The following is a 26,007-nucleotide window of genomic DNA, read 5'->3' on the forward strand; positions in this document are numbered from 1 at the left end:
GCCAAAGCAAGTGAAATAGATTTTTTTTAAACAATAAAACATTTACTGTAAACATTACACTTCCAAAAGAATAAAGACATTTCAAATGTCATATTATGTTTTTATACAGTGTTGTAATGACGTGCAAATAGTTCAAGTACAAAAGGGAAAATAAATAAAGATAAATCTAGGTTGTATTTACAATGGTGTTTGTTCTTCAATGGTTGCCCTTTTCTTGTGGCAACAGGTCACAAATCTTGCTGCTGTGATGGCACGTTGTGGTATTTCACCCAATAGATATGGGAGTTTATCAAAATTGGATTTGTTTTCAAATTATTTGTGGGTCTGTGTAATCTGAGGGAAATATGTGTCTCTATTATGGTTATACATTTGGCATGAGGTTAGAAAGTGCAGCTCAGTTTCCACTTCATTTTGTGGGCAGTGTGCACATAGCCTGTCTTCTCTTGAGAGCCAGGTCTGCCTTTGGCGGCCTTTCTCAATAGCAAGGCTATGCTTACTGAATCTGTACATAGTCAAAGCTTTCCTTAATTTTGGGTCAGTCACAGTGGTCAGGTATTCTGCCACTGTGTACTCTCTGTTTAGGGCCAAATAGCATTCTAGTTTGCTCAGTTTTCTGGTAAATTCTTTCCAATGTGTCAAGTAATTATCTTTTTGTTTTCTCATGATTTGGTTAGGTCTAGTTATGTTGCTGTCCTGGGGCTCTGTGGGGTCTGTTTGTGTTTGTGAACAGAGCCCCAGGTCCAGCTTGCTTAGGGGTCTCTTCTCCAGGTTTATTTCTCTGTAGGTGATGGCTTTGTTATGGAAGGTTTGGGAATTGCTTCCTTTTAGGTGGTCTAGAATTTAACGGCTATTTCTGGATTTTGATAATTAGCGGGTATCGGCATGCATTATTTGAGAGCTGAGTAAATTATATTTTTGCAGTGTCTCAATTTGGTGTTTGCCCGATTTTGGGAATTCTTGGTTGGTGAGCGGACCCCAGTCCTCACAATCATAAAGGGAAACGGGTTCTATAACTGATTCAAGTATTTTTAGCCAGATCCTAATTGGTATGTCAATTTTATGTTCCTTTTGATGGCATAGAACGCCCTTCTTGCCTTGTCTCTCAGATCGTTTACAGCTTTGTGGAAGTCACCTGTGGCGCTGATGTTTAGGCCGAGGTATGTATAGTTTTTTGTGTGCTCTAGGGAAACGGTGTCTAGATGGAATTTGTATTAGTGGTCTTGGGAACTGGATATTTTTTGTCTTATTGAGATCTGTGCAGAAGATCTAGGTGCTGCTGTAGGCATCCTTGGTTGAGGACAGAAGCACGAGATCATCAGCAAACAGTAGACATTTTACAGATTTTGGTAGGGTGAGGCCAGGTACTGCAGACTGTTCTAGTGCCCTCACCAATTCGTTGATATACATGTTGAAGAGGGTGGGGCTTAAGCTGCATCCCTGTCTCACCCCCCCGGCCCTGTGGAAAGAAATGTGTGTTTTTTTTGCCAATTTTAACTGCACACTTGTTGTTTGTGTACATGGATTTTATAATGTTGTATGTTTTTCCCCCAACACTACTTTCCATCAATTTGCATAGCAGACCCTCATGCCAAATTGAGTTGAAAGCAATTTGGAAATCAACAAAACATGAGAAGACTTTGCGTTTGTTTTGGTTTGTTTGTTTGTCAATTAAGGTGTGCAAGGTGAATACGTGGTCTATTGTACGGTAATTTGATAAAAAGCCTATTTGACATTTGCTCAATACATTGTTTTTGCTGAGGAAATGTATGAATCTGCTGTTAATGATAATGCAGAGGATTTTCCCAAGGTTGCTGTTGACGCGTATCCCATGGTAGTTATTGAGGTCAAATTTGTCTCCACTTTTGTGGATTGGGATGATCAGTCCTATGTTCCAAATATTGGGGAAGATGCCAGAGCTGTGGATGATGTTAAAGAGTTTAAGTATAAGCCTCCCTCTCTCTCTCTTTATCTCTCTCTCTCTCTCTCTCTCTCTGCATCTCTCTCTCTCTCTGCATCTCTCTCTCTCTCTCTCTCTCTCTCTCTCTCTGCATCTCTCTCTCTGCATCTCTCTCTCTCTCTCTCTCTCTCTCTCACTCTCTCCGCCTGTCTGCCTTTGTGTTTACACACAGCAGCACTGCAGTATTTTAGAGTAGGTTAAGCTAACAGAGGTGAATTGTGATATTTTAAAAGATTACAGTAATTCAGCCAATTGTATTGGAGCATGCCATTTCCAAAGTGCTCTTTCAGACCAGACATGTCACAATGGAGAGAGGAGGAAATCCACTTCTTAGAAAGGGGGAATGAAAGTTGGGCGGGGGGGGGGGGGGGGGGGGATTGAAGAGAGCAAGAGATACATAAAGTAGAATTCCTGTACATAACTGACAAAAGGGCAGAACACCAGTGAAAATGGTATGGTAAAGTTAACAGGGTTTTATGACCTCCTATCTGTAGTTGATGTAACGCATAAAGAAAAGAAAGCAGTAAAGTGGAGGGGAGATGCAGTGGAGATGGCTCCCTCTGCTCGCTTCACCCTGCCAGACCCCTCTGTAATCTATAGCCAAGACACACACACACACTGCCTGAAGAAGAGCCCAACTACACACACACACACACATGTGTAACATTTTTATTTGCTCTAAAGCGCTTTCCTCTCGCAAATGCCACAGTGAAAATAGATGTTCTGTTTTGGAAGCATAAATAGCCTAAATAGTTTTTTTCACTGCATATATAGATTTGTGTGTCAGGCAAAATAGCTTTAAGTGTATTAATAATGTACAGGGGCTCCCCATTCCTCCCATGTAATCTAATTCAACTTGCCATGAATTATGACTCAGTGTTAAGTTCAGGGTTCTGCCGTCAGGCAACGGAGCAGATTCCTCTTTCCTTCTCTCTCTCTCTCTCTCTCTCGGGATACAGAGAAAAGCCTGAGATCTCTGTGGTAAAACAGGCATTTCACTGCTTACATGTACACAAATATACAAATGTACACAAATTGAGTGGTTACTGTACATGTCTTTTTATAGCCCTGCTCAGATAATAATAGTCAAAACAGGCCATCTGATATGTGACCACTGTTGTCATGTTTGCCTCTGTTATGTTGATGTTCTGGTTTTGGGTTTAAGTGCCTTTCGTTCTCTTGCCTGGAGTGACTGTACTGTTGTATTGAGGGATGAGTCACTCTGCCAGCCAGGCACTGCACTCTGCAGCACTGCAGTTCTGGGGAGGAAGACAGGGGAAGAAGAGATGTGAGAATTAATCAGTTCCGTGAATGAGGCAACTTCTCTCTCCTCTCCTTTTGTCTGTCTGTCTGTCTGTCTGTCTGTCTGTCTGTCTGTCTGTCTGTCTGTCTGTCTGTCTGTCTGTCTGTCTGTCTGTCTCGTTCTCTCTTTCTCTCTTTCTGTCTGTCTGGGTCTGTCTGTCTGTCTGTCTGTCTGTCCGTCTGTCCGTCCGTCTGTCCGTCCGTCCGTCTGTCTGTCCGTCCGTCCGTCCGTCCGTCCGTGGGGGTCATGGTTGGGGGATGTGAGTAGACGTAATGGCAGTGCTGTGCTGTTAGGTATCGGGATATAGAGACAGAGAAAGGCCTGAGATCTCTGTGGTAAAACAGGCATTTCACTGCTTACATGTCCGTCCGTCCGCTTACATGTCCGTCCGTCAGTCAGTCAGTCAGTCAGTTAGTTATCGGGCCTGTCAGAGGAAGTGCCTGCTCTTAAATGTGCTGGAGGAAACAAAATGTGTCTCTAAAGAAGGTTGGTTCCAGGCGTTATGGCAGTCAGGGAAAGTGACAGTGTTCCTTCTGAACTGGTTCGTTCTAAAAGAGAGAAAGTGCTGATGTCCCAGCTCTGTCACTTTTAGAAATGTATACTTTTACATAGTTTAATATGAAGGAGGCTTTGATCCTGACTAATATGAGCTGGAATATTGTTAACATATGGAAATCTACGTGGGCAATGGGCACTTACCAACAGAAAAATGATTGCTCTTCTGTAATTGTTTCCTTGTAGAATAATTGTTCTTTAGTAGGGGTTGTTTGTAACGGCAGTCACATTGTCACAATAGGGAGGTTGTTGGTGTTAAAAGGGCTGGTTAACATTAAAAACGCGTCCCCACTTTCATGCATTAAAGCTCATGATGGGGGAGAGGTGGGGAGGAGGGAGAGGAGTGGAGGGGAGGAGGGTGTTCTCTCATTACCCCCCCCCCCCCCCCCCCCGCAGGAGGAGACTGGCAGGTGGCATCTGCCCCCCACAGCTCCCTGCCCTTCACAGCTCCCTGCCCTCTGGTCCTGGGTGGACCTGTCAATCAAACCACTCTGACAGAGGTCTGTGCATGTGTGCGCCGAGATACTCTGCTCACAAGAATGTCATTATGAATAGATTAGGCAAATGTATGCTTGTATAAATAACATGTTGGAATTAGTTACTGATAAGAACATTTAAAAAATTCACTCTCTAAACATTTTGATCACAACACAAGAAGAATGTTTTATATCGCGCTGGAAATGTATCTAGTGACAAATCATCCGACCTGCTTCTGTATATCATCTCTGCCTTTTGATAATTTTATTTCATGATGACTACTGGACATTTGTCTAAAGTTTACAGACAGATGGATGACTTAGAAACTTAGAAAACCACAGACTCAAACACCAGAGAATCACACACTGTCATACTCTATCCTCTCTCCTCCCTCGTCTTTCTCCACTGCCCTGATAAGAACGCCGGCCATAACTCCACCCACCTCACTCCCCCACACCATTTGCTCCCCTTCATATTTTCATTAAGAGCTGAAGGACCTCATCAGCACTGGTTGAAACCTGAGCCATCCATATAATTAGTTAAGTAATAACAGGGAAGCGCCCATCAAGCCTCTTAACTAACGGGCCCTGGCCCCACCGCTCTGCTGGCACTGATGACACCCACCCCGATCACGACCAGCTCTCCACGGCCATTAGCCAGCAGCGGGCAGTAACCCACTACTGCTCCCCTTGCCCACTACGCCTGCCCCCCTCTTCACCCGCCTGATGCTGATATAATTATAGACAGCTACTGTTTTACCATTGTGTTTAATTAGAGGCTAGGATTAAGGTTAGCATGGCCTCTAGCATAGCCTCTGTCTGCTCTACCATTGTGTTTAATTAGAGGCTAGGATTAAGGTTAGCATGGCCTCTAGCATAGCCTGTGTCTTCTCTACCATTGTGTTTAATTAGAGGGTAGGTTGAAGGTTAGCATGGCCTCTAGCATAGCCTGTGTCTTCTCTACCATTGTGTTTAATTAGAGGGTAGGTTGAAGGTTAGCATTGTCTCTAGCATAGCCTGTGTCTGCTCTACCATTGTGTTTAATTAGAGGGTAGGTTGAAGGTTAGCATTGTCTCTAGCATAGCCTGTGTCTGCTCTACCATTGTGTTTGATTAGAGGCTAGGATTAAGGTTAGCATGGCCTCAAGCATAGCCTGTGTCTGCTCTACCATTGTGTTTAATTAGAGGGTAGGTTGAAGGTTAGCATGGCCTCTAGCATAGCCTGTGTCTGCTCTACCATTGTGTTTGATTAGAGGCTAGGATTAAGGTTAGCATGGCCTCAAGCATAGCCTGTGTCTGCTCTACCATTGTGTTTAATTAGAGGGTAGGTTGAAGGTTAGCATGGCCTCTAGCATAGCCTGTGTCTGCTCTACCATTGTGTTTGATTAGAGGCTAGGATTAAGGTTAGCATGGCCTCAAGCATAGCCTGTGTCTGCTCTACCATTGTGTTTAATTAGAGGGTAGGTTGAAGGTTAGCATGGCCTCTAGCATAGCCTGTGTCTGCTCTACCATTGTGTTTGATTAGAGGCTAGGATTAAGGTTAGCATGGCCTCAAGCATAGCCTGTGTCTGCTCTACCATTGTGTTTAATTAGAGGGTAGGTTGAAGGTTAGCATGGCCTCTAGCATAGCCTGTGTCTGCTCTACCATTGTTAGTGTTTTCAATGTATTGATTGAAGGATAATGATGACACTGGCATAGCCATTGAAACAAATAAATGTACCTTAATAAAACGATGGCCATGGTGTGTTTTAGGATGCTTTTGATAGCCCTGGTATAAGAGCAATAAGCATTGTGTTAGGAGGAGGGAATGTCAGTCAGCACAGCGGGGTGTGTGTGTGTGTGTGTGTGTGTGTGTGTGTGTGTGTGTGTGTGTGTGTGTGTGTAGATGGGGGGAGCAAATGTAAACGGCAGAACAGGCGATGGAGTTGTGTATGTGATGGGGGGTTAATACTGCCCTGGGGTAGAAGCAGTCAGAGAGAGAGAGAGAGAGCTTGAGAGATTGAGAGAGAGAGATTGAGAGAGAGATTGAGATATTGAGAGATTGGGAGAGAGATTGGGAGAGAGAGGGAGAGGGAGAGAGAGAGAGAGAGAGAGAGAGAGAATCCAAACTTTACCTGGAGATGCAGCAGCCCTGACATAAGAGAACAAGCAAACATGGGTGCTCATTTCAGCTGTGAGGAGATGGGAAGGAAACGCAAGGATCCCTTCTCTGTTCTTCATTTAGCCCAAAATGAAAGATGTTAGGTTTGATGGTCAGGTGGTCCACCTGATGGCGCTACTCTGAAAACCCTGTGTGACATGGGGTCAACACTTCCATATTCCTTTCATGTATTTCAGTGCCTACAGTATGTACTGGATGTTCATCTCAAGTACAGTAAGACGTCTTTTCACGTATGACTGATGTGTGTCTCGTTGTCTGTCCTGAAACCTCTGACACTTGCCATATTCCTTGAATGTATTCAATGTCTATTAATGTATTGTCTATGTTCATCCTGTGTACTGTGAGGGAACTTGTCACAGATGTATGTCTCGTTGTGTCCTGTCCACAGGTAGAATGCAAGAAGGCCCAGCCCAAGGAGGTGATGTTCCCTCCAGGTACGCGAGGCAGGGCCAGGGGCCTGCCCTACACCATGGATGCCTTCATGCTGGGGATGGGCATGCTGAGTGAGTACACTTGGATTGGTACAAGACATATTTTCAGAATGAATGCGGCCTTATGGTAATATTGACAAAACCCAATATGGCAATTAGCAAAAGTAGCCCACCAACATGTCCCAAGTGACCCTTACCAAGACTTTGACATTACCATTGTTTCTAGTGCTGTGGCAGGACAGGAAGGGCACTCTGCCTGACACGGACTAGCTGTGTCTCTCTCCACCGCTGACATGTTCTCTCACACTGTCTGATACCAACACCACCTCGGTTACCAATCCTGATTCTGGCTCTGATAGTGCTAGTGATTTCTGCCTGACACGGAGACTCTCAGCCACTTACTATCTATAGGAATGTATCTAACAGGACACGCTCCCCAAAACACAATGAAGGAATAACAAGGCAAGGGAAATACAGTCAAATGACTCCTACAAGTTGCTGCCATTTATAAACATCAGCTAGACGAGAGCTCATTCCAGGAAATGCTGCCAGCAATGGTCTGCTGGAGACCCACCTTCCTTCCTCCCTCCTCACGACTATACAAAGATCCCCTCCCTAACAGCCATTCACTTAGAGTGTTCCCCCATTTTCATGTAGATTTGACAAGGGAAAGACAGGAAACAAGGATCCTGAGAAGGCTCCCCCACCCCGCTTTACCCCCCCCCCCTTTCCAGTTCCCTCCTCCCTTCTCCAGCTCTCCTCAGAGCTTCAGCCCAGCGTTAGTGACAAGAGATAATTACTGTTAGATTGATCGTCTGCTCAAAGTAACTGAAGCAAATAAATAGTTTGATGCTGGGTGCTGAATCCGAATGACGGCTAATGGAAGCTGCAGGATAGGTCGCCCTACCCGTAATTTGGCTTGATGAAGCATCCTCATAGGGGCTTGCATTAAATATTCTATTGATATTCAGACAGTTCCGTTACCATATCCACTGCCTCGAACCCCCCACCCACCCCCCCAAACTTCCATTCTCCCAGCCCCCAAATTCATCCAAGCAGGGCTATGCATTACAGAAGTAAATGAAGAGGAAAATTGAAGTAATGTTAAATTATAAATGTATGATTTCATCTGCCAGACCTGAAGATTGCTGAATAATAGGGTATGGATATCACAGGGTTTCATCTGTTGGGGGGATTAGAGGAGAGGAGGGCTTGTCTCCTACTATAGTTCATCAACATCATTCATTCTCCAACTTCTCCACCACAAACCTCCAGCTGTAGTTCCTGAAGTCTGCTGGAGGCACCAAACTCTAACTCAGCCTGGTTGGTTTGGTAGAGATGTGTCAAGTTTCTCTACAGGTGATTTTGTCAATACCCTGTCAACAGACACAGTTTAGAGCAGGGTTCTCCAACCGTGTTCCTGGAGAGCTACCCTCATGTAGGGGTTCGCTCCAACCCTAATTTAGAGCACCTGATTCTAATAATTAGCTGGATGATAAGTTGAATCAGGTTAGTTACAACTGGGGTTGGAGTGAAAACCTACAGGAGGGTAGATCTCCAGGAACAGGGTTGGAGAGCCCTGTTTTAGTGTAATGTGAAGAGACTCCACAAGAATCTGGTGAACATATTCTGATGTATCGCCGATCAACCTGACCAAATGTCAAGCAAATGGAAAGAGTGCATAGAAGAGGAGAGGAGAAGAGATGTTTGAGAAGCAGTGAAAAAGAGGATGGAGAGATGTTTGAGAAGCAGTGAAGGAGAGGAGAAGAGATGTTTGAGAAGCAGTGAAAAAGAGGATGGAGAGATGTGTGAGAAGCAGTGAAGGAGAGGAGAAGAGATGTTTGAGAAGCAGTGAAGAAGAGGATGGAGAGATGTGTGAGAAGCAGTGAAGGAGAGGATGGAGAGATGTGTGAGAAGCAGTGAAGGAGAGGATGGAGAGATGTGTGAGAAGCAGTGAAGGAGAGGATGGAGAGATGTGTGAGGAGCAGTGAAGGAGAGGATGGAGAGAGAGGGAGAATGAACTGAAACTCCTTATCTAAATTAAATTGGAAAAGCAGGACAGCGAAACATTCCGTTTGCTAATTTGCATACAAAAATCAACAAGGCTCATTATTTAAGGAACCCTAATTCCTTACTTGCCAAAATCTCATTAACACACCCCCCCCCCCCCCCCCCCTCCCCCCAAAACGCGTTCGCTTTGTTTACCACACCTAATCGAGCCATTTATCTTTATTGTGTTAGGGCCTGCATGTATGTTTGCTAAAATTAATACACATTTAAAGCCCTGTACAGAGTGTGGCTTTACCAGATGCATAATTGATTTTAAAGTGAATCTGAACTGTTGGGCCATAAAAAAGGGCATTAGTATGCATATTAATACACAGGCCCTGAGGCTCTGCGGCAGCTAGTGGGGCCAGCCTTTATTTACTGAGATATACACCGAGAGGAAGACGGGAGAGACGGAGGAGAGGAGCCAGAAAACATGTCAGACCAATCACTTCCTATCTCCTGTGTGTGTGTGCGTGCATGTGTCGACGCACGGTCTTGTTGGCCACCGCCATGCCTCGTCTCGACAGCCAGACCCCCCCCCCCCCTGTTTCCATGTCTCCATCCTCTCTTGTCTGGATGTCTTTGTCTAGCCTAGCTCCGCCTCCTGGAGGAAAGCAGAAGCACACTGTGATCCTCTCACCTGCTAGGCAGGGCGAAGTGCACACACACACACACACTCCTCTTATATCAGCCAAACTCTATTGTTGTGCAAAGACATTGTTTTTTCCACCTGGAAAAATGTCTGTGAGACAGGTTCCTATGTCTCCCAGTTCATCATTGTTGCTTTTCAATATGCACAACAAGGATGTGATGCCTGAGGAGTAAATATGTGTTCATTTAAAGGGTGTAGTGTGTGTGTGTGTGTGTGTGTGTGTGTGTGTGTGTGTGTGTGTGTGTGTGTGTGTGTGTGTGTTTCATTATGCAGACCTGTGTAGCTGTGTTCTACTGTATTAATGTAGCTGTATAATTCATTGTAGCCTAACGTTTGCAGACAGCAGAGCCACGGAGGAATTAGTGTATGTATGTGTTAATGTGTACATCTGTATGTCTGGAATATGACTGAGAGTGTGCATGAGTGCCTGCAAATCTGTGTGTTAATGTCTGTGCGTGTTCTTGCAGACAACAGCAAGCACTGATAGGCTGAGTTGAGCACAGACCTTGAGGCTGCACGACAGTTACCGGCTGACAAAATTTCATGACCACCACAGCCCTAGCTGGGCTGTTGTTTGTTTTGCTGACGAGGCATGGCTACCAGCAACACAGACACACACACACACTCCAAACCCGAGGTGCTGGCTTGCTTCTGTGTTAATCTCACACTGTCAATAGAGCCCCACCAAACACACACATTCTCTTTCTCTGCAACCTCTTTACATGTCAGAGGAAAAGCCCATGTCATGTATATTTAGCCTCTGGCATTTACTCCTCTTTAAGAGGAGAAATAAACAGTGCATGGATACTGACGTAGTCCTGACGTAGTCCTGACGTTAGTTTAGAGGCTACGGTCTGTTAACATTGCATAGCATTCCACAGTTAAAAGAACTGCTCATTTAGCCCTGATCACACAGTTAAACGACACATCATTTGTAAGAATTAAGTTGCAGTTGCTAGTCAAAAAAGCTTAATAGACATCTTTAAATATCCACACAAATAAATGAATAGCTCACATTCAGTGTATGGCTACCAAACCTGGTCCACACAGTTTGGGGTAGAACCGATATCAGTGTAATATGTAGACAGATGTGTATATATATACACATGTTGTCAGAAGCTCAGTGTGATCAGTAAGTGCTCATTTCATAGAGTCCAGTATCTCTCTAGGCCAGTGAGAAGGAAACCAGGTCTGGATGGAGGAAATGAGGTCACTCAGCTTGAGCTGTATGACCTGTGTGATTATAAATGTTATCGAGTCTAGTGTGTCAGAACCCAGTAGGAACCACTATATTGCATTTACTTCCTTCTCTCTCTCTGTTTCTCTCTCTCTGTTTCTCTCTCTCTCTGTTCTCTCTGTTTCTCTCTCTCTCTCTCTGTTTCTCTCACACACAAACACATGCACACATACACACACAAAAAGTGCAAGTAAACTGCTGTTGTTGTTTGTGAGCAGAGATAGGGCACTGTAGCAGGATTTAAACAACAGCTCATCTGCCTTCAAGTGTCCATTGAGACTCAGTTGGACTGTGACAGCTCCTGCCTCCAATCTGGCAACCATACAAGAGCAGCATGTGTGTTGGGTCCCATCCCACTTTATTTCCCTCTTATCTTCCACTGTGACCAGGATGTGCTCCAACGGATCCAACAATGCAAACACTGCTGATGTGGTGTTTTTTTAACACACACACACACACACACACACACACACACACACACACACACACACACACACACACACACACACACACACACACACACCCTTGAAACAGTCACGGCTCTATCGGAAGCTATGAAATAGGAGACTTTGGGAGCTAAAGGAGCACTTCTGAACTATCATCATTAAAAATTTCTGCCTCAGCAAATATGGCACAACTTAACATATTCCAAGTATATTCCCAAATAGCAGATTCAAATAGCAGTTTCTTTTTTGCCACTTTTGGAGTGACTTTTTACAATCACGCCATCGTATTTCTTCTTGCCTGTTCTGTGGTATCTCAGCGGATATTACGGCCCGCCCAGCGCACCAAGGTAGCCTCACATATCAGAAAGACTCTCTAATCCATAGTGTCCTTGCACAAATCTCATCCACTCATTGTCTTGCAGCGCCGTGTCGTTCATGATCGATTAGCCGGGGCTCTAATTGAAAGGTTATCCATCAATGACAGTGTACAGGTGACAAAAAACCTGGACAGATTCCAGACATCCTGTTGCCATGTAACCCTGGGAGCCGACGAGGGGTCGTCTGGGAGCCTCTGGGGAGGTAGAGGAGTCTGGCAGGCTGGGGAGGAGGAGGCTGGAGAGCATGACAGGCTAGGGAGGAGGAGGCTGGAGAGCATGAAAGGCTAGGGAGGAGGAGGCTGGAGAGCATGACCGGCTGGGGAGGAGGAGGCTGGAGAGCATGACAGGCTAGGGAGGAGGAGGCTGGAGAGCCTGACAGGCTGGGGAGGAGGAGGCTGGAGAGCATGACAGGCTGGGGAGGAGGAGGCTGGATAGCATGACAGGCTGGGGAGGAGGAGGCTGGAGAGCATGACAGGCTAGGGAGGAGGAGGCTGGAGAGCATGACAGGCTAGGGAGGAGGAGGCTGGATTGCATGACAGGCTAGGGAGGAGGAGGCTGGAGAGCATGACAGGCTGGGGAGGAGGAGGCTGGAGAGCATGACAGGCAGGAGAGCATGACAGGCTGGAGAGGAGGAGGCTGGAGAGCATGACAGGCTAGGGAGGAGGAGGCTGGATAGCATGACAGGCTAGGGAGGAGGCTGGAGAGCATGACAGGCTAGGGAGGAGGCTGGAGAGCATGACAGGCTAGGGAGGAGGAGGCTGGATAGCATGACAGGCTAGGGAGGAGGAGGCTGGATAGCATGACAGGCTGGGGAGGAGGAGGCTGGATAGCATGACAGGCTGAGACTGGAACACTTCTGATGCTCATCAGCTCAAACTGAGCCTCATGACTCATCTGCAATCTAGCACCAGCAACAGGGCTGTGTGTGTGTGTGTGTGTGTGTCTGTGTCTGTGTCTGTGTCTATGTGTGTGTGTGTGTGCGTGCGTGTGTAAAGTGATGGGAGGCCAAGATGGTTTAACACAACTCCTGATTGTCCCCCCTTCTCCTAGGTTACCCAAACATTGTAGCAACGTACGGCCGTGGATACACTGGTTTTGCCCCGAGTTACAGCTACCAATTCCCTGGTAAGTTCCATCTTGTTAGGCACTGTGTGCTTCTCTGCCTGCCTGCTGGGGTGAGGTAATGGACCCCCTGTTGGCTCACAAACACACATCCCACTCCCCGCCTCCCTCCTCACACACACACACACACACACACACACACACACACACACACACACACACACACACACACACACACACTGTTCTCTCTCTGATCTCAGCTGGGTTCCTGAAGATGATTATGTTATGTTGTAATGCCATGTCACTCTCTGTAACCCAAATGGCTTCAGTAAGGGATGAATTCTGTCCTGGCACCCACTCTCACTCATCGCATCATCACTCTGCCAGTTATTATACTGTGGAAAAATCCAATTCTCCAAATGTGATTTGTTAAGGTAACATTATGCAATTATGTCACCATTCACTCTCCTCTAAAGACCTCTACAATGGAAAATGTTAGAGCTTGATTTCACGCCTTATTTCAACATGTTATGAGTGACCTGTGTTCTCTCTGCCACCTGGCATCAGTATACCCAGCTTGGAATGTTGCCAGAGGGAGAGAGTGACTGTCACCATGCTAGGGACTGCCATGACGAGATGCTCCACGATTATCCAGCCCGCAGGGAATTCATATACACATATACAGGAGGGGTCTTCATATACACTTATACAGGAGGGGCATTCATATTCAGGAGAGGTATTCATATACAGGAGGGGCATTCATATACACATATACAGGAGGGGCATTCATATACACATATACAGGAGGGGCATTCATATACACATATTCAGGAGGGGCATTCATATACACATATACAGGAGGGGAATTCATATATACATATACAGGAGGGGCATTCATATACACATATACAGGAGGGGCATTCATATATACATATACAGGAGGGGCATTCATATATATACATATACAGGAGGGGCATTCATATACACATATACAGGAGGGGCATTCATATACACATATACAGGAGGGGCATTCATATACACTTATACAGGAGGGGAATTCATATACACATATACAGGAGGGGCATTCATATACACTTATACAGGAGGGGCATTCATATACACATATACAGGAGGGGCATTCATATACACATATACAGGAGGGGCATTCATATACACATATACAGGAGGGGCATTCATATACACATATACAGGAGGGGCATTCATATACAGGAGGGGCATTCATATACACTTATACAGGAGGGGCATTCATATACACATATACAGGAGGGGCATTCATATACACATATGCAGGAGGGGCATTCATATACACATATACAGGAGGGGAATTCATATACACATATACAGAAGGGGCATTCATATACACTTATACAGGAGGGAATTCATATACACATATACAGGAGGGAAATACATATACACATATACAGGAGGGGCATTCATATACACATACACAGGAGGGGCATTCATATACACATATACAGGAGGAGCATTCATATACACATACACAGGAGGGGCATTCATATACACATATACAGGAGGGGCATTCGTATACACAGACACAGGAGGGGCATTCATATACACATATACAGGAGGAGCATTCATATACACATACACAGGAGGGGCATTCATATACACATATACAGGAGGGGCATTCGTATACACATACACAGGAGGGGCATTCATATACACATATACAGGAGGAGCATTCATATACACATACACAGGAGGGGCATTCATATACACATATACAGGAGGAGCATTCATATACACATACACAGGAGGGGCATTCATATACACATATACAGGAGGGGACCTAGCAGTGCTTCAGTGAGTATGTGTTTTTCTTGTGGATGGTCAATTTAGTATTTAGAACCTACTGTGTCTTTCAAATAGGAGTCAGGTAATGTTTATTTAGATATGAAACACCAGTGTACTCTAGTAATGATGACAATGTAGGGGCTTTGCTGGGTTTTTTGGTGATTTAACTTCAATTGTCTGAAATGTTACATTTTGTTTGCAGTCTCTGGCTGTTGTTCTTGGGGCCTTAGCCCCATGCTCATACAAAGATACAAGAACCCACTGCATCTGTGAGCAGTGTCAAACGTCGGTTGAGTGTGGAGTGGAGAACATCAGTATAGTATTTCAGCAGGTTTGTTGTCTCTATAGTCAGAGCATCTCGGTGTACTCCCCAGCAGCAGTGTGAATACGTATCAAACGGAGTCGCAAACAAACGTCCACATTCAGAAGGAATATTACCGACACAGATGAATAATGAATGCGTGTAAATTGGTGAGGTACTGGAGAAATCATCCAGTGCTGTTACTATACCAGGGGAAAGGGATTCAAACAAAGGTGTCCTGGGGGATGCATTCGGTCTTCAACCAAGTCTGGAGGGCTGCACTGACAATGTCTTATATTTAGACCAGGTCTGGAGGGCTGCACTGACAATGTCTTATATTTAGACCAGGTCTGGAGGGCTGCACTGACAATGTCTTATATTTAGACCAGGTCTGGAGGGCTGCACTGACAATGTCTTATATTTAGACCAGGTCTGGAGGGCTGCACTGACAATGTCTTATATTTAGACCAGGTCTGGAGGGCTGCACTGACAATGTCTTATATTTAGACCAGGTCTGGAGGGCTGCACTGACAATGTCTTATATTTAGACCAGGTCTGGAGGGCTGCACTGACAATGTCTTATATTTAGACCAGGTCCGGAGGGCTGCACTGACAATGTCTTATATTTAGACCAGGTCTGGAGGGCTGCACTGACAATGTCTTATATTTAGACCAGGTCCGGAGGGCTGCACTGACAATGTCTTATATTTAGACCAGGTCTGGAGGGCTGCACTGACAATGTCTTATATTTAGACCAGGTCTGGAGGGCTGCACTGACAATGTCTTATATTTAGACCAGGTCTGGAGGGCTGCACTGACAATGTCTTATATTTAGACCAGGTCTGGAGGGCTGCACTGACAATGTCTTATATTTAGACCAGGTCTGGAGGGCTGCACTGACAATGTCTTATATTTAGACCAGGTCCAGAGGGCTGCACTGACAATGTCTTATATTTAGACCAGGTCTGGAGGGCTGCACTGACAATGTCTTATATTTAGACCAGGTCTGGAGGGCTGCACTGACAATGTCTTATATTTAGTCTGCGTCAAAATTTGCAAAAATAAATCTATATTTTTGGGAATGTTCAATGATCTTTGACTGTCTTTCATTTCAGTGATTGTTAGCAGCTGGACAGTCAAACTGTATGAATGTAGGTCCATTATCATTACTGCACATTTTCCCTTTTTTTTTAAGTCATTTTAAAGTATAGTGAGTTAGTTTCACCAACCCCACACAAAATATATTTTCAAATAAATAATAATAATTTCAACAGTAACATTTTATTTTACACAAACCGAATGTATGACACCACCATTAAAACATATCATTCCTCCAGGCGATTCTCTACTGTGTACACATCGGAACCTGTACGCATGTCATACTGTATGCCTTGAATTTGAGGTTTCATTACATGAATGAGAGGATGAAATGCCAAGTTAGCTTTCTCTAATCCATACAGGCCATACACATGCCTTCCATGGTGATGACATAAACAATTCTTCCTCCTCTTCCTCCCTCCTCCTCCTCCCCTCCCTGTTCCTCCTCCACCTCCTCACACAGATTAAAAATCAAATGAAAAGACAAAAAGCAAGAACAAAGCCTCTAGCTGTTTCCTGTGTGGAGGGACCCCAGCAGATCTAGTGCTATCTGTCGTCAGTCCAGGCCTTGGCTTGGCTAGTAAACAGGCACTGTGTTACGTTTGCCAGCCCCAGCCCTGCTTCCATGTTGGCACTAGTTGAAGGTAGAGAGGAGGTCTGATTGCTCCAAGGTTAACTTTACTGCCTTCATTTAATCCCCTGGCGCACTCTGTAAAATGATCTTGCCTCAGCACCAGGCACAATGTGGCCCTTTTTTTCTCCCTGTGATTTTCAGATACTGTAGTGCCAAACGACCTTGGTGTTGGACATGTAAGGTGAAAAGCCTTTTTTCCCTCCTTGTAGCGTCGGGGGTTTAGCATAAAGCTCACTCTGCTTGGGAGGTTAAAAATGGACTGTTGAAAGGAGAGGAGAAGCACTGCCCGCAATCCTCAGAGGGGACAGCGCTTCAGAGGAGGTCAAATGGAGGTGTGTGTGTGTGCGCGCGAGTGATGTCATTTTACCATGGCCTATTTTTATCTCACACGTCTCCATTACAGTGTGTCTCATATTGGCATGGAGCATCTGGTTCTTTGATAGAATGTTTGCTGCGTTATGGCTATTGTAAATGTGTGTGCACATTGCTAAAACAACAATAAGGATGTTGAGACAACAGTGTTTACAATTCGTGCTGTGTGCCTTTTTGTATTTTATTTGTCCATTCCCCCTTTGACTGTCACAGTTCTAGGAAAACAGCCATTTTAGTGCTATTCCATGATGTGGCAATAACGTTTCTATTTCACTACTGGTTCAAATGGGCCTGGTGAATATCACGACGTCTCTGTCTATAGAGACTCTCCTCTCGCTTTCACAGCAGCCTAGCGTCTAGTTGTTATTGTCACCCCCCATTTCTGGCATCTGACATCTCTGCTGCTGATGAGAGCTGAAGGATGCGGCGGCGCTGATGGTGAATGCCAAGGTCACAGCCTCTTAGAGCACTTCCTGTGCCATGGCTGTGTAATAAAGCCGCCTCATCCCTCGCTCCTCTCCTCCATTTACCTGACTCTCCTTTAAGGGGGAAGGGAATTGATGCTTCGCTTTTGATTAGAGCCTAATCACTTATGCAAACGAAAAGGGGGACCGTCAAGAGGTTTAACCCCCTCACCCTCAAACACACACACATGCAACGCCCACACATGCACACATACACACACGCCCGGGGCCCCACAGCCTGAATTTGAACAGCTACCCGCTGGGGCTAAGGGACATAGAAACCATGCAAACAAGACAAATAAAACACCTTTGTTTCCCCTCTGTTTCTCTGTGCTCTCCAGGATGGACAGAGAGGGAAAGGGAGATGAAGGGATGGGAGAAAAAAGAAAAGGGGAAGCTGAGAGAGAGGAAGGGAGAAAGCGAGAGAGCAAGGCAGATTTGCAATCTGGCAATTCTGACAAATGTCAGATGGACTGGACCATTTTTTGGTTGGTGGGCTGGTTGAAATTGACACAAAATATATGTTTTAAATAGAAAGGAAACAATAAAAAAGGTGACATGGCCGGCTGCCCATGGGCCTGTTAAGATTGTTTTGGAAAGATTTTTGTGCAATTTCTTTGTTATACTAATCTATAAATAGCCTTTGGCTTATTAATGGGCTACGGCCCGGTTTTCTGATAGGCTGAGCTGAGGTCACGCAAAGTCACATTCAAGGTCAACAAATGCGGCATCAACAAAGAGACTTGCTCTGACTCTGTCATCAGGTAGACAGCCAGGATCATAGATGGTAAACAACAGAAAGGAGCCTATTAATGTAGAAATAGCACATTCTTCATTGTCACCTCACTCAAAACCTTTTCAGAGGCTAAAACCTTGATTTGGTCAAACAGTGAAGTGCGTTATCCTCATGATTCCTGTAATGAAAGTGTCTGCCTGCCGCTGGGCCTGTGGCCTCGCTGGGGCCTGCTGCTATGATGAGCAAGACACTCTCCTCTCCCCCCATGCGTTTGAGAGAAAAATATGTTCTGATCGTATAAAATTTCAAAATGAAATTGCTGGAAAAACACAGCTTTGTAAGCTTCGTCCCTTTGTCCCTGTTGAAGAGAGGAGGGTCTCAACTTTCTGTAGTTATATTTTTATTTCTCAACTCTCAGTATTCAGCTCAACTATTTTACAACCAAGTTATTTGATTTGGCTTTGAGATATGGAGAGGAAATACTCACTGACAATTGCGAGGGCATAGGCTTCATGGAGTACAACAGTATGAGTCATAATACCCATAAAACCTAGTGGTCAAACAGGGAAATGGTTGCAATTGTTTTTCCACCATTCATTTTCCCATAGGGGATTTTAGAAATATGTAAAATAAGGGCTGTGTTTTATGTAGGGTTACCCTGGCGTGACTTTTTTTTAGAACCATGTAAATCTATCTAGGACAATGGGCCTTTTATCAATATATTTGCCTGTATTTACTCCCCAAAAATGAAATGCTAATTAGCTGCTAATGTGGCTAACATAAAGAGCTATAAATTCAATGATGATCTGGACGAGACTGCCGAATCAAGGCAAAGATAAAACTCTCTGGATTAACTATCTAATGTTAGCTAAATGTAGTAATGCATAAATGGTCAACATTTCTTTAAATGGACAATTCTGTGATCAGTCTTGTGCAAGTTTTAAATTGACACAATACCTGTTAGCGAAGGTGTCAGGTAGAGATGACGTGCAGGAGCTTGCAGGAATTTGTAGTTTTGCATGATGTTCGAATCTGAGAATAAATACATCCAAATATATTGATAAAAGTCGCCTTGTCCGAGAGATTTACATGGTTATCAAAACGTCACACCAGGGTAACCCTACATGAAACACAACCCTTATGGGAAAAATGAATGGTGGAAAAACTATTTCCCTGTTTGACCGCCAGGTTTTATGGGTATTATGATACTGCCACTGTGGTGCTCTATTGGATAGTAGACAACCACTGCCACAAACTGTTAGGGCCTACATAAAGCTGTCCCAACAGCAGCCTAACATCTTACCACTGCTACACCTGGCTATCAGTGGAGCCTTGTCTGGCAGCGAAATATATCATTCAGCCTCATTTACTGCCATGGCTAACTTGCTTAAACAAATGTGGTTTCTACTGTGGTTTCTACTGACAATTGAGATGTATAAACTATGGCATAAGTAGACGATCTGCACCAATCACTAAATACAGGCAAATATATTGATAAAAGGCCCCTTGTCCTAGATAGACTCCGGCGCTGACAGAGATGGCCGCCTCGCTTTGCGTTCCTAGGAAACTATGCAGTTTTTTTACGTGTTATTTCTTACATTAGTACCCCAGGTCATCTTAGGTTTCATTACATACAGTCGAGAAGAACTACTGAATATAAGATCAGCGTCAACTCACCATCAGTACGACCAAGAATATGTTTTTCGCGACGCGGATCCTGTGTTCTGCCTTACAAACAGGACAACGGAGTGGATCCCATGCAGCGACCCCAAAAAACGACTCCGAAAAAGAGGGAAACGAGGCGGTCTTCTGGTCAGACTCCGGAGACGGGCACACCGTGCACCATTCCCTAGCATTCTTCTTGCCAATGCCCAGTCTCTTGACAACAAGGTTGATGAAATCCGAGCAAGGGTAGCATTCCAGAGGGACATCAGAGACTGTAACGTTCTTAGCTTCAGTCTACAGTCAATCACGGACTACAGGAAGAAATCCAGCCCAGTCACGGACCAGGATGTCCTGCTCCCAGGCAGACTAAATCACTTTTTTGCCCGCTTTGAGGACAATACAGTGCCACTGACACGGCCTGCAACGAAAACTTGCGGTCTCTCCTTCACTGCAGCCGAGGTGAGTAAGACATTTAAACGTGTTAACCCTCGCAAGGCTGCATGCCCAGGCGGCATCCCCAGCCGCGCCCTCAGAGCATGCGCAGACCAGCTTCATCCAGAAGGCGAGGTCAGTACAGATGCATCAAAGCTGGGACCGAGAGACTGAAAAACAGCTTCTATCTCAAGGCCATCAGACTGTTAAACAGCCACCACTAACATTGAGTGGCTGCTGCCAACACACTGACACTGACTCAACTCCAGCCACTTTAATAATGGGAATTGATGGGAAATGATGTAAATATATCACTAGCCACTTTAAACAATGCTACCTTATATAATGTTACTTACCCTACATTATTCATCTCATATGCATACGTATATACTGTACTCTATATCATCGACTGTATCCTTATGTAATACATGTATCACTAGCCACTTTAACTATGCCACTTTGTTTACATACTCATCTCATATGTATATACTGTACTCGATACCATCTACTGTATCTTGCCTATGCTGCTCTGTACCATCACTCATTCATATATCCTTATGTACATATTCTTTATCCCCTCACACTGTGTACAAGACAGTAGTTTTGGAATTGTTAGTTAGATTACTTGTTGGTTATTACTGCATTGTCGGAACTAGAAGCACAAGCATTTCGCTACACTCGCATTAACATCTGCTAACCATGTGTATGTGACAAATAAAAAATTTGATTTGATTTGACAAGCGGATAAGAGGCAATCCGTCATTTTGATTAAGACCTTAATGAGCGAGCTAGGACGGACGTAGTCAATGTAACTATTTGTTTAGCACTTTTGAAATGTACAGCGACACAATTCAGAACATGGGCCGTTCAAAACATATTTCCCAGTCGGAGCTAGTTTTTTCCAGAATTCCCAGTTGTCTTGAACTCACTGAAGTCAAGTTTTCACAGTTCCGAGTTAACCTTTCTAGGGCAGGCGTTCCACTAGCGGAACCCCTTGACAACATTCCGCTGAAAATTCAGTGCGCGAAATTCAAAAATATTTTTAGAAATATGTAACTTTCACACATTAACAAGTCCAATACAGCAAATGAACAATTAACTTCTTGTTAAGCTACCCATCGTGTCCGATTTCAAAAATGCTTTACATCGAAAGCACAACATATGATTATGTTAGATCACCTCCAAGTCGAAAAAAAAACACACAGGCATTTTTCCAGCCAGAGATAGGAGTCACAAAAAGCAGAAATATAGATCAAATGAATCACTAACCTTTGATGATCTTCATAGGACATCATGTTACACAATACATGTATGTTTTGTTCGATAATGTGCATATTTATATCCAAAAATCTAAGTTTACATTGGCGCATTACGTGCGGTAATGTTTTGATTCCAAAACATCCTGTGATTTTGCAGAAATACTCATAAAAAACATTAATAAAAGATACAAGTGTTATTCACAAAATTAAAGATAGACTTTTCCTTAATGCAACCGCTGTGTCAGATTTCAAAAAAACTTTACGGAAAAAGCATAATCTGACAACGGAGCTCAGAGCCCAATCCAGCCAGAGAAATATCTGCCATTTTGGAGTCAACCGAAGTTCACTTGCCTTTGATGATCTTCATCAGAAGGCACTCCCAGGAATCCCAGTTCGACAATAAATGACTGATTTGTTCCATAAAGTTCCATAAAGTCCATAATTTATGTCCAAATAGCCACTTGTTGTTAGCGTGTTCAGCCCAGTAATCCATCTTCATGAGGCGCGAGCACTTCGTCCAGACAAAAACTCAAAGTTCTGTTACAGGTCGTAGAAACAAGTCAAACGATGTATGGAATCAATCTTTAGGATGTTTTTAACATAAAACATAAATAAGCTACCAACTGGAGAATTCCTATGTCTGAAGAAAAGCACTGGAACAAGAGCTAACTCTGTTGGGAGCGCGCTTCACAAACCTGAGACACTCTGCCAGACCACTGACTCAAACAGGTCTCATGAGCCCCTCCTTTATAACAGAAGCCTGAAACAAGTTTCTAAAGACGGTTGACATCTAGTGGAAGCCGTAGGAAGTGCAACTTGACTCCATAGACACTGTGTATTCGGTAGGCCAAGCTTTGAAAACTACAAACCTCAGATATCCCACTTCCGGGTTGGATTTTTCTCAGGTTTTCCCGTGCCATATGAGTTCTGTTATACTCACAGACATCATTAAAACAGTTTTAGAAACTTCAGAGTGTTTTCTATCCAATACTAATAATAATATGCATATATTCGTTCTGTGTTCTGCATTAGCATCGAATAGCCCCCTTGATATGCAACTTTTCAGGGAAGTTAGGAACAAATATACACAGGCAGTTAGAAAAGCTAAGGCAAGCTTAGGACCCTCTCTTTCTAAAATGATCTGCCAAAATTGTTGCAAACCATTTACTAGCCTGTTCAACCTCTCTTTCGTATCGTCTGAGATTCCCAAAGATTGGAAAGCTGCCACGGTCATCCCCTTCTTCAAAGTGGGTGACACTCTAGACCCACCACTGCTACAGACCTATATCTATCCTACCCTGTCTTTCTAAGGTCTTCGAAAGCCAAGTTAACAAACAGATTACTGACCATTTCGAATCCCACCATACCTTCTCCGCTATGCAATCTGGTTTCAGAGCTGGTCATGGGTGCACCTCAGCCACGCTCAAGGTTCTAAACGATCATAACCGCCATCGATAAGATGGCTTTCGACTCTGTCAATCACAACATTCTTATTGGCAGACTCGACAGCCTTGGCTTCTCAAATGATTGCCTCGCCTGGTTTACCAACTACTTCTCTGATAGAGTTGTGTGCCAAATCGGAGGGCCTGTTGTCCGGACCTCTGACAGTCTCTATGGGTGTGCCACAGGGTTCAATTCTCGGGCCGACTCTCTTTTCTGTATACATCAATGATGTTGCTCTTGCTGCTGGTGATTCTCTGATCCACCTCTACGCAGACGACACCATTCTGTATACTTCTGGCCCCTCCTTGGACACTGTGTTAACTAACCTCCAGACGAGCCTCAATGCCATACAACTCTCCTTCCATGGCCTCCAACTGCTCTTAAACGCAAGTAAAACTAAATGCATGCTATTCAATCGATCACTGCCCGCACCTGCTCTCCTGTCCAGCATCACATCTCTGGACGGCTCTGACTTAGAATACGTGGACAACTACAAATACCTGGGTGTCTGGTTAGACTGTAAACTCTCCTTCCAGACTCACATTAAGCATCTCCAATCAAAAATTAAATCTAGAATCGGCTTCCTATATCGCAACAAAGCATCCTTCACTCATGCTGCCAAACATGCCCTCGTGAAACTGACCATCCTACCGATCCTCGTCTTCGGTGATGTCATCTATAAAATAGCCTCCAACACTCTACTCAACAAACTGGATGCAGTCTATCACAGTGCCATCCGTTTTGTCACCACCCACCATACACTACCCACCATTGCGACCTGTACGCTCTCGTTGGTTGGCCTTCGCTTCATACTCGTCACCAAACCCACTGGCTACAGGTTAACTACAAGTCTCTGCTAGGTAAAGCCCCGCCTTATCTCAGCTCACCGGTCACCATAGCAGCACCCACTCGTAGCACGCGCTCCAGCAGGTATGTCTCACTGGTCACCCCCAAAGCCAATTCCTCCTTTGTTCATCTTTCCTTCCAGTTCTCTGCTGCCCATGACTGGAACGAATTGAAAAAATCTCTGAAGCTGGAGACTCACATCTCCCTCACTAGCTTTAAGCACCAGCTGTCAGAGCAGCTTACAGATCACTGCACCTGTACATAGCCCATCTGTAAACAGCCCATCTATCTACCTACCTCATCCCCATACTGGTATTTATTTATTTATTTTGCTCTTTTGCACCCAGTATCTCTACCTGCACATTCATCTTCTGCCAATCTACTATTCCAGTGTTTAATTGCTATATTGTAATTACTTCGCCACCATGGCCTATTTATTTCCTTAACTTACCTCATTTGCACTCACTGTATATATACTTTTTGTTTTCTTTTGTTCTACTGTATTATTGACTGTATGTTTTGTTTATTCCATGTGAAACTCTGTGTTGTTGTATGTGTCGAATTGCTACGCTTTATCTTGGCCAGGTCGCAGTTGCAAATGAGAACTTGTTCTCAACTAGCCTACCTGGTTAAATAAAGGTGAAGTAAATAAATAAAATAAATAAAAATATTAGCATCTGGGACAGAGTAGGAGGCAGTTCACTCTGGGCACGCTATTCATCCCAAAAAAGTTAACAGTTGTTTTGAGCACAGCACAAATCATGGTTCATTGACAGTATGGTCAATGTTTATTCTTTTAAACTTGAAAAAGAAACACTTAATCCCAGATTTGGGACCACACAGCCACTCCATTTTCTAGATACAGTACCGTCCCCACAAGTGACAGAACACTGAGCTTATCATGGCGCAAATAGAGAACATTACCAACACCTACGCTCCGTATTTTCCCATGGCTCCCCCACCACCACCACCACTACATTTTGGATCTGCCTTACTCAATGCGGCTTTACTACATTTTTTGCAAACTGATATGTGACACGTATTAATGCTAACATAACAAAATTTCCCCCTGAAAATGTGGTATTCAAAACGAGCCCCACCTGCCCTGAATAATGGGTCGCCACTGGTTAGTGTAATTCATGTGTGTAATTCATCTCTATTGAAAAAAAGTCCTATTTGACAGTAAATTACAGCAACTATAGTCTAATTGTCAACCCAAAATATATTACATCACTGGATTAGGTTCATGCATTCCTGCTTGGATGTGTTAACTTATTCCTTGTCCCAGTCTGCCACTGAGAGAGGGGGACAGAGAGAGAAAGGGAGACAGAAGGGAGCAGAGAGAGGGGGACAGGGACAGGGAGAGAGGAAGGGAGGGGGGGGGCTGTAAGGGAAGGGAGAAATGGAGAGAGAGAGAGGAACAGAGAGAGTGCCAGTGAGAGCAGCAGGCACCCAGGCAGCTGGGCCAACTCATCCAGCAGCTCCTCAGAGAAAATCACCTCTAATTGAAAAGCCTGCTCATTAACCCAGTGGGTGTGCAGAGGCAAATGCCTTCAACGTGTCACAGGCTGGGAACAGAGAACCGCTGTGCTTTGGCTTTGAAACACACACACACACACACACACACACACACAATCATGACGGCTGTCAATGTATATGGAAACAGCCTTAATACCACTGCTGAGACTAACACACTGGGACTGGCACAGCCATAAACAGCCCTCCTGTGTGGTAGGACTGCCAGGGTCTCATTATCAGCAGAGCAGTGGAGCAGTATGTTACAGGTTGACTCCATTCTGGATCAAACATGGGACCTGGGCTCTCTAAGGGCTATTTCTCAATTATTTTGGCCAGTCAATGTCTGCAACTGCCCTGGCTGTCTGCCTCTGGCTCTCCCTGTCCCTCCATGTAAGGTGACATTTATATCCCTGATTTGTGCTGTGAGAGGTTGTGTCCTATCATGCAAGGCAAGATCTAATAGAGGCTTTTGTGTCCATCAGATGGCCTTGTCCCTCTGTGTTCCCTCTACACTATTCCTCTTGAGCGCAGACACACACACACACGTTTCTATTTCTTACTATACTTTGGGGACCAACAGTTGATTCCCATTCAAAATCATATTTTCCCTAACCCTAATTTTAACCCTAAACCTAACCCCTAAACCTGAAATTGCCTTTTTACAAGTGAGGACTTCAGAATTTGGGGGGGGTTACTA

At 44.5% G+C, this 26,007-nt stretch overlaps 1 protein-coding gene across 13 annotated transcripts in view; it reads left to right on the top strand.

Annotated features, from left to right (window-relative positions):
* msi1a (musashi RNA binding protein 1a) overlaps positions 1 to 26,007 on the top strand; it is a 330,671-nt gene that overhangs the window by 249,589 nt on the left and 55,075 nt on the right. For all 13 annotated transcript variants that reach the window (XM_036961343.2, XM_090218795.1, XM_036961340.2 and 10 more), the window contains exons 9-10: positions 6,841 to 6,955; positions 12,695 to 12,769. In XM_036961343.2, the coding sequence (XP_036817238.1) occupies positions 6,841 to 6,955; positions 12,695 to 12,769 (190 nt within the window). The remainder of the gene's footprint in view (positions 1 to 6,840; positions 6,956 to 12,694; positions 12,770 to 26,007) is intronic.

This window comes from Oncorhynchus mykiss, chromosome 24 (genome assembly GCF_057628025.1).
Source record: "Oncorhynchus mykiss isolate SJ-2025 chromosome 24, ASM5762802v1, whole genome shotgun sequence".
Lineage (NCBI taxonomy): Eukaryota > Metazoa > Chordata > Actinopteri > Salmoniformes > Salmonidae > Oncorhynchus > Oncorhynchus mykiss.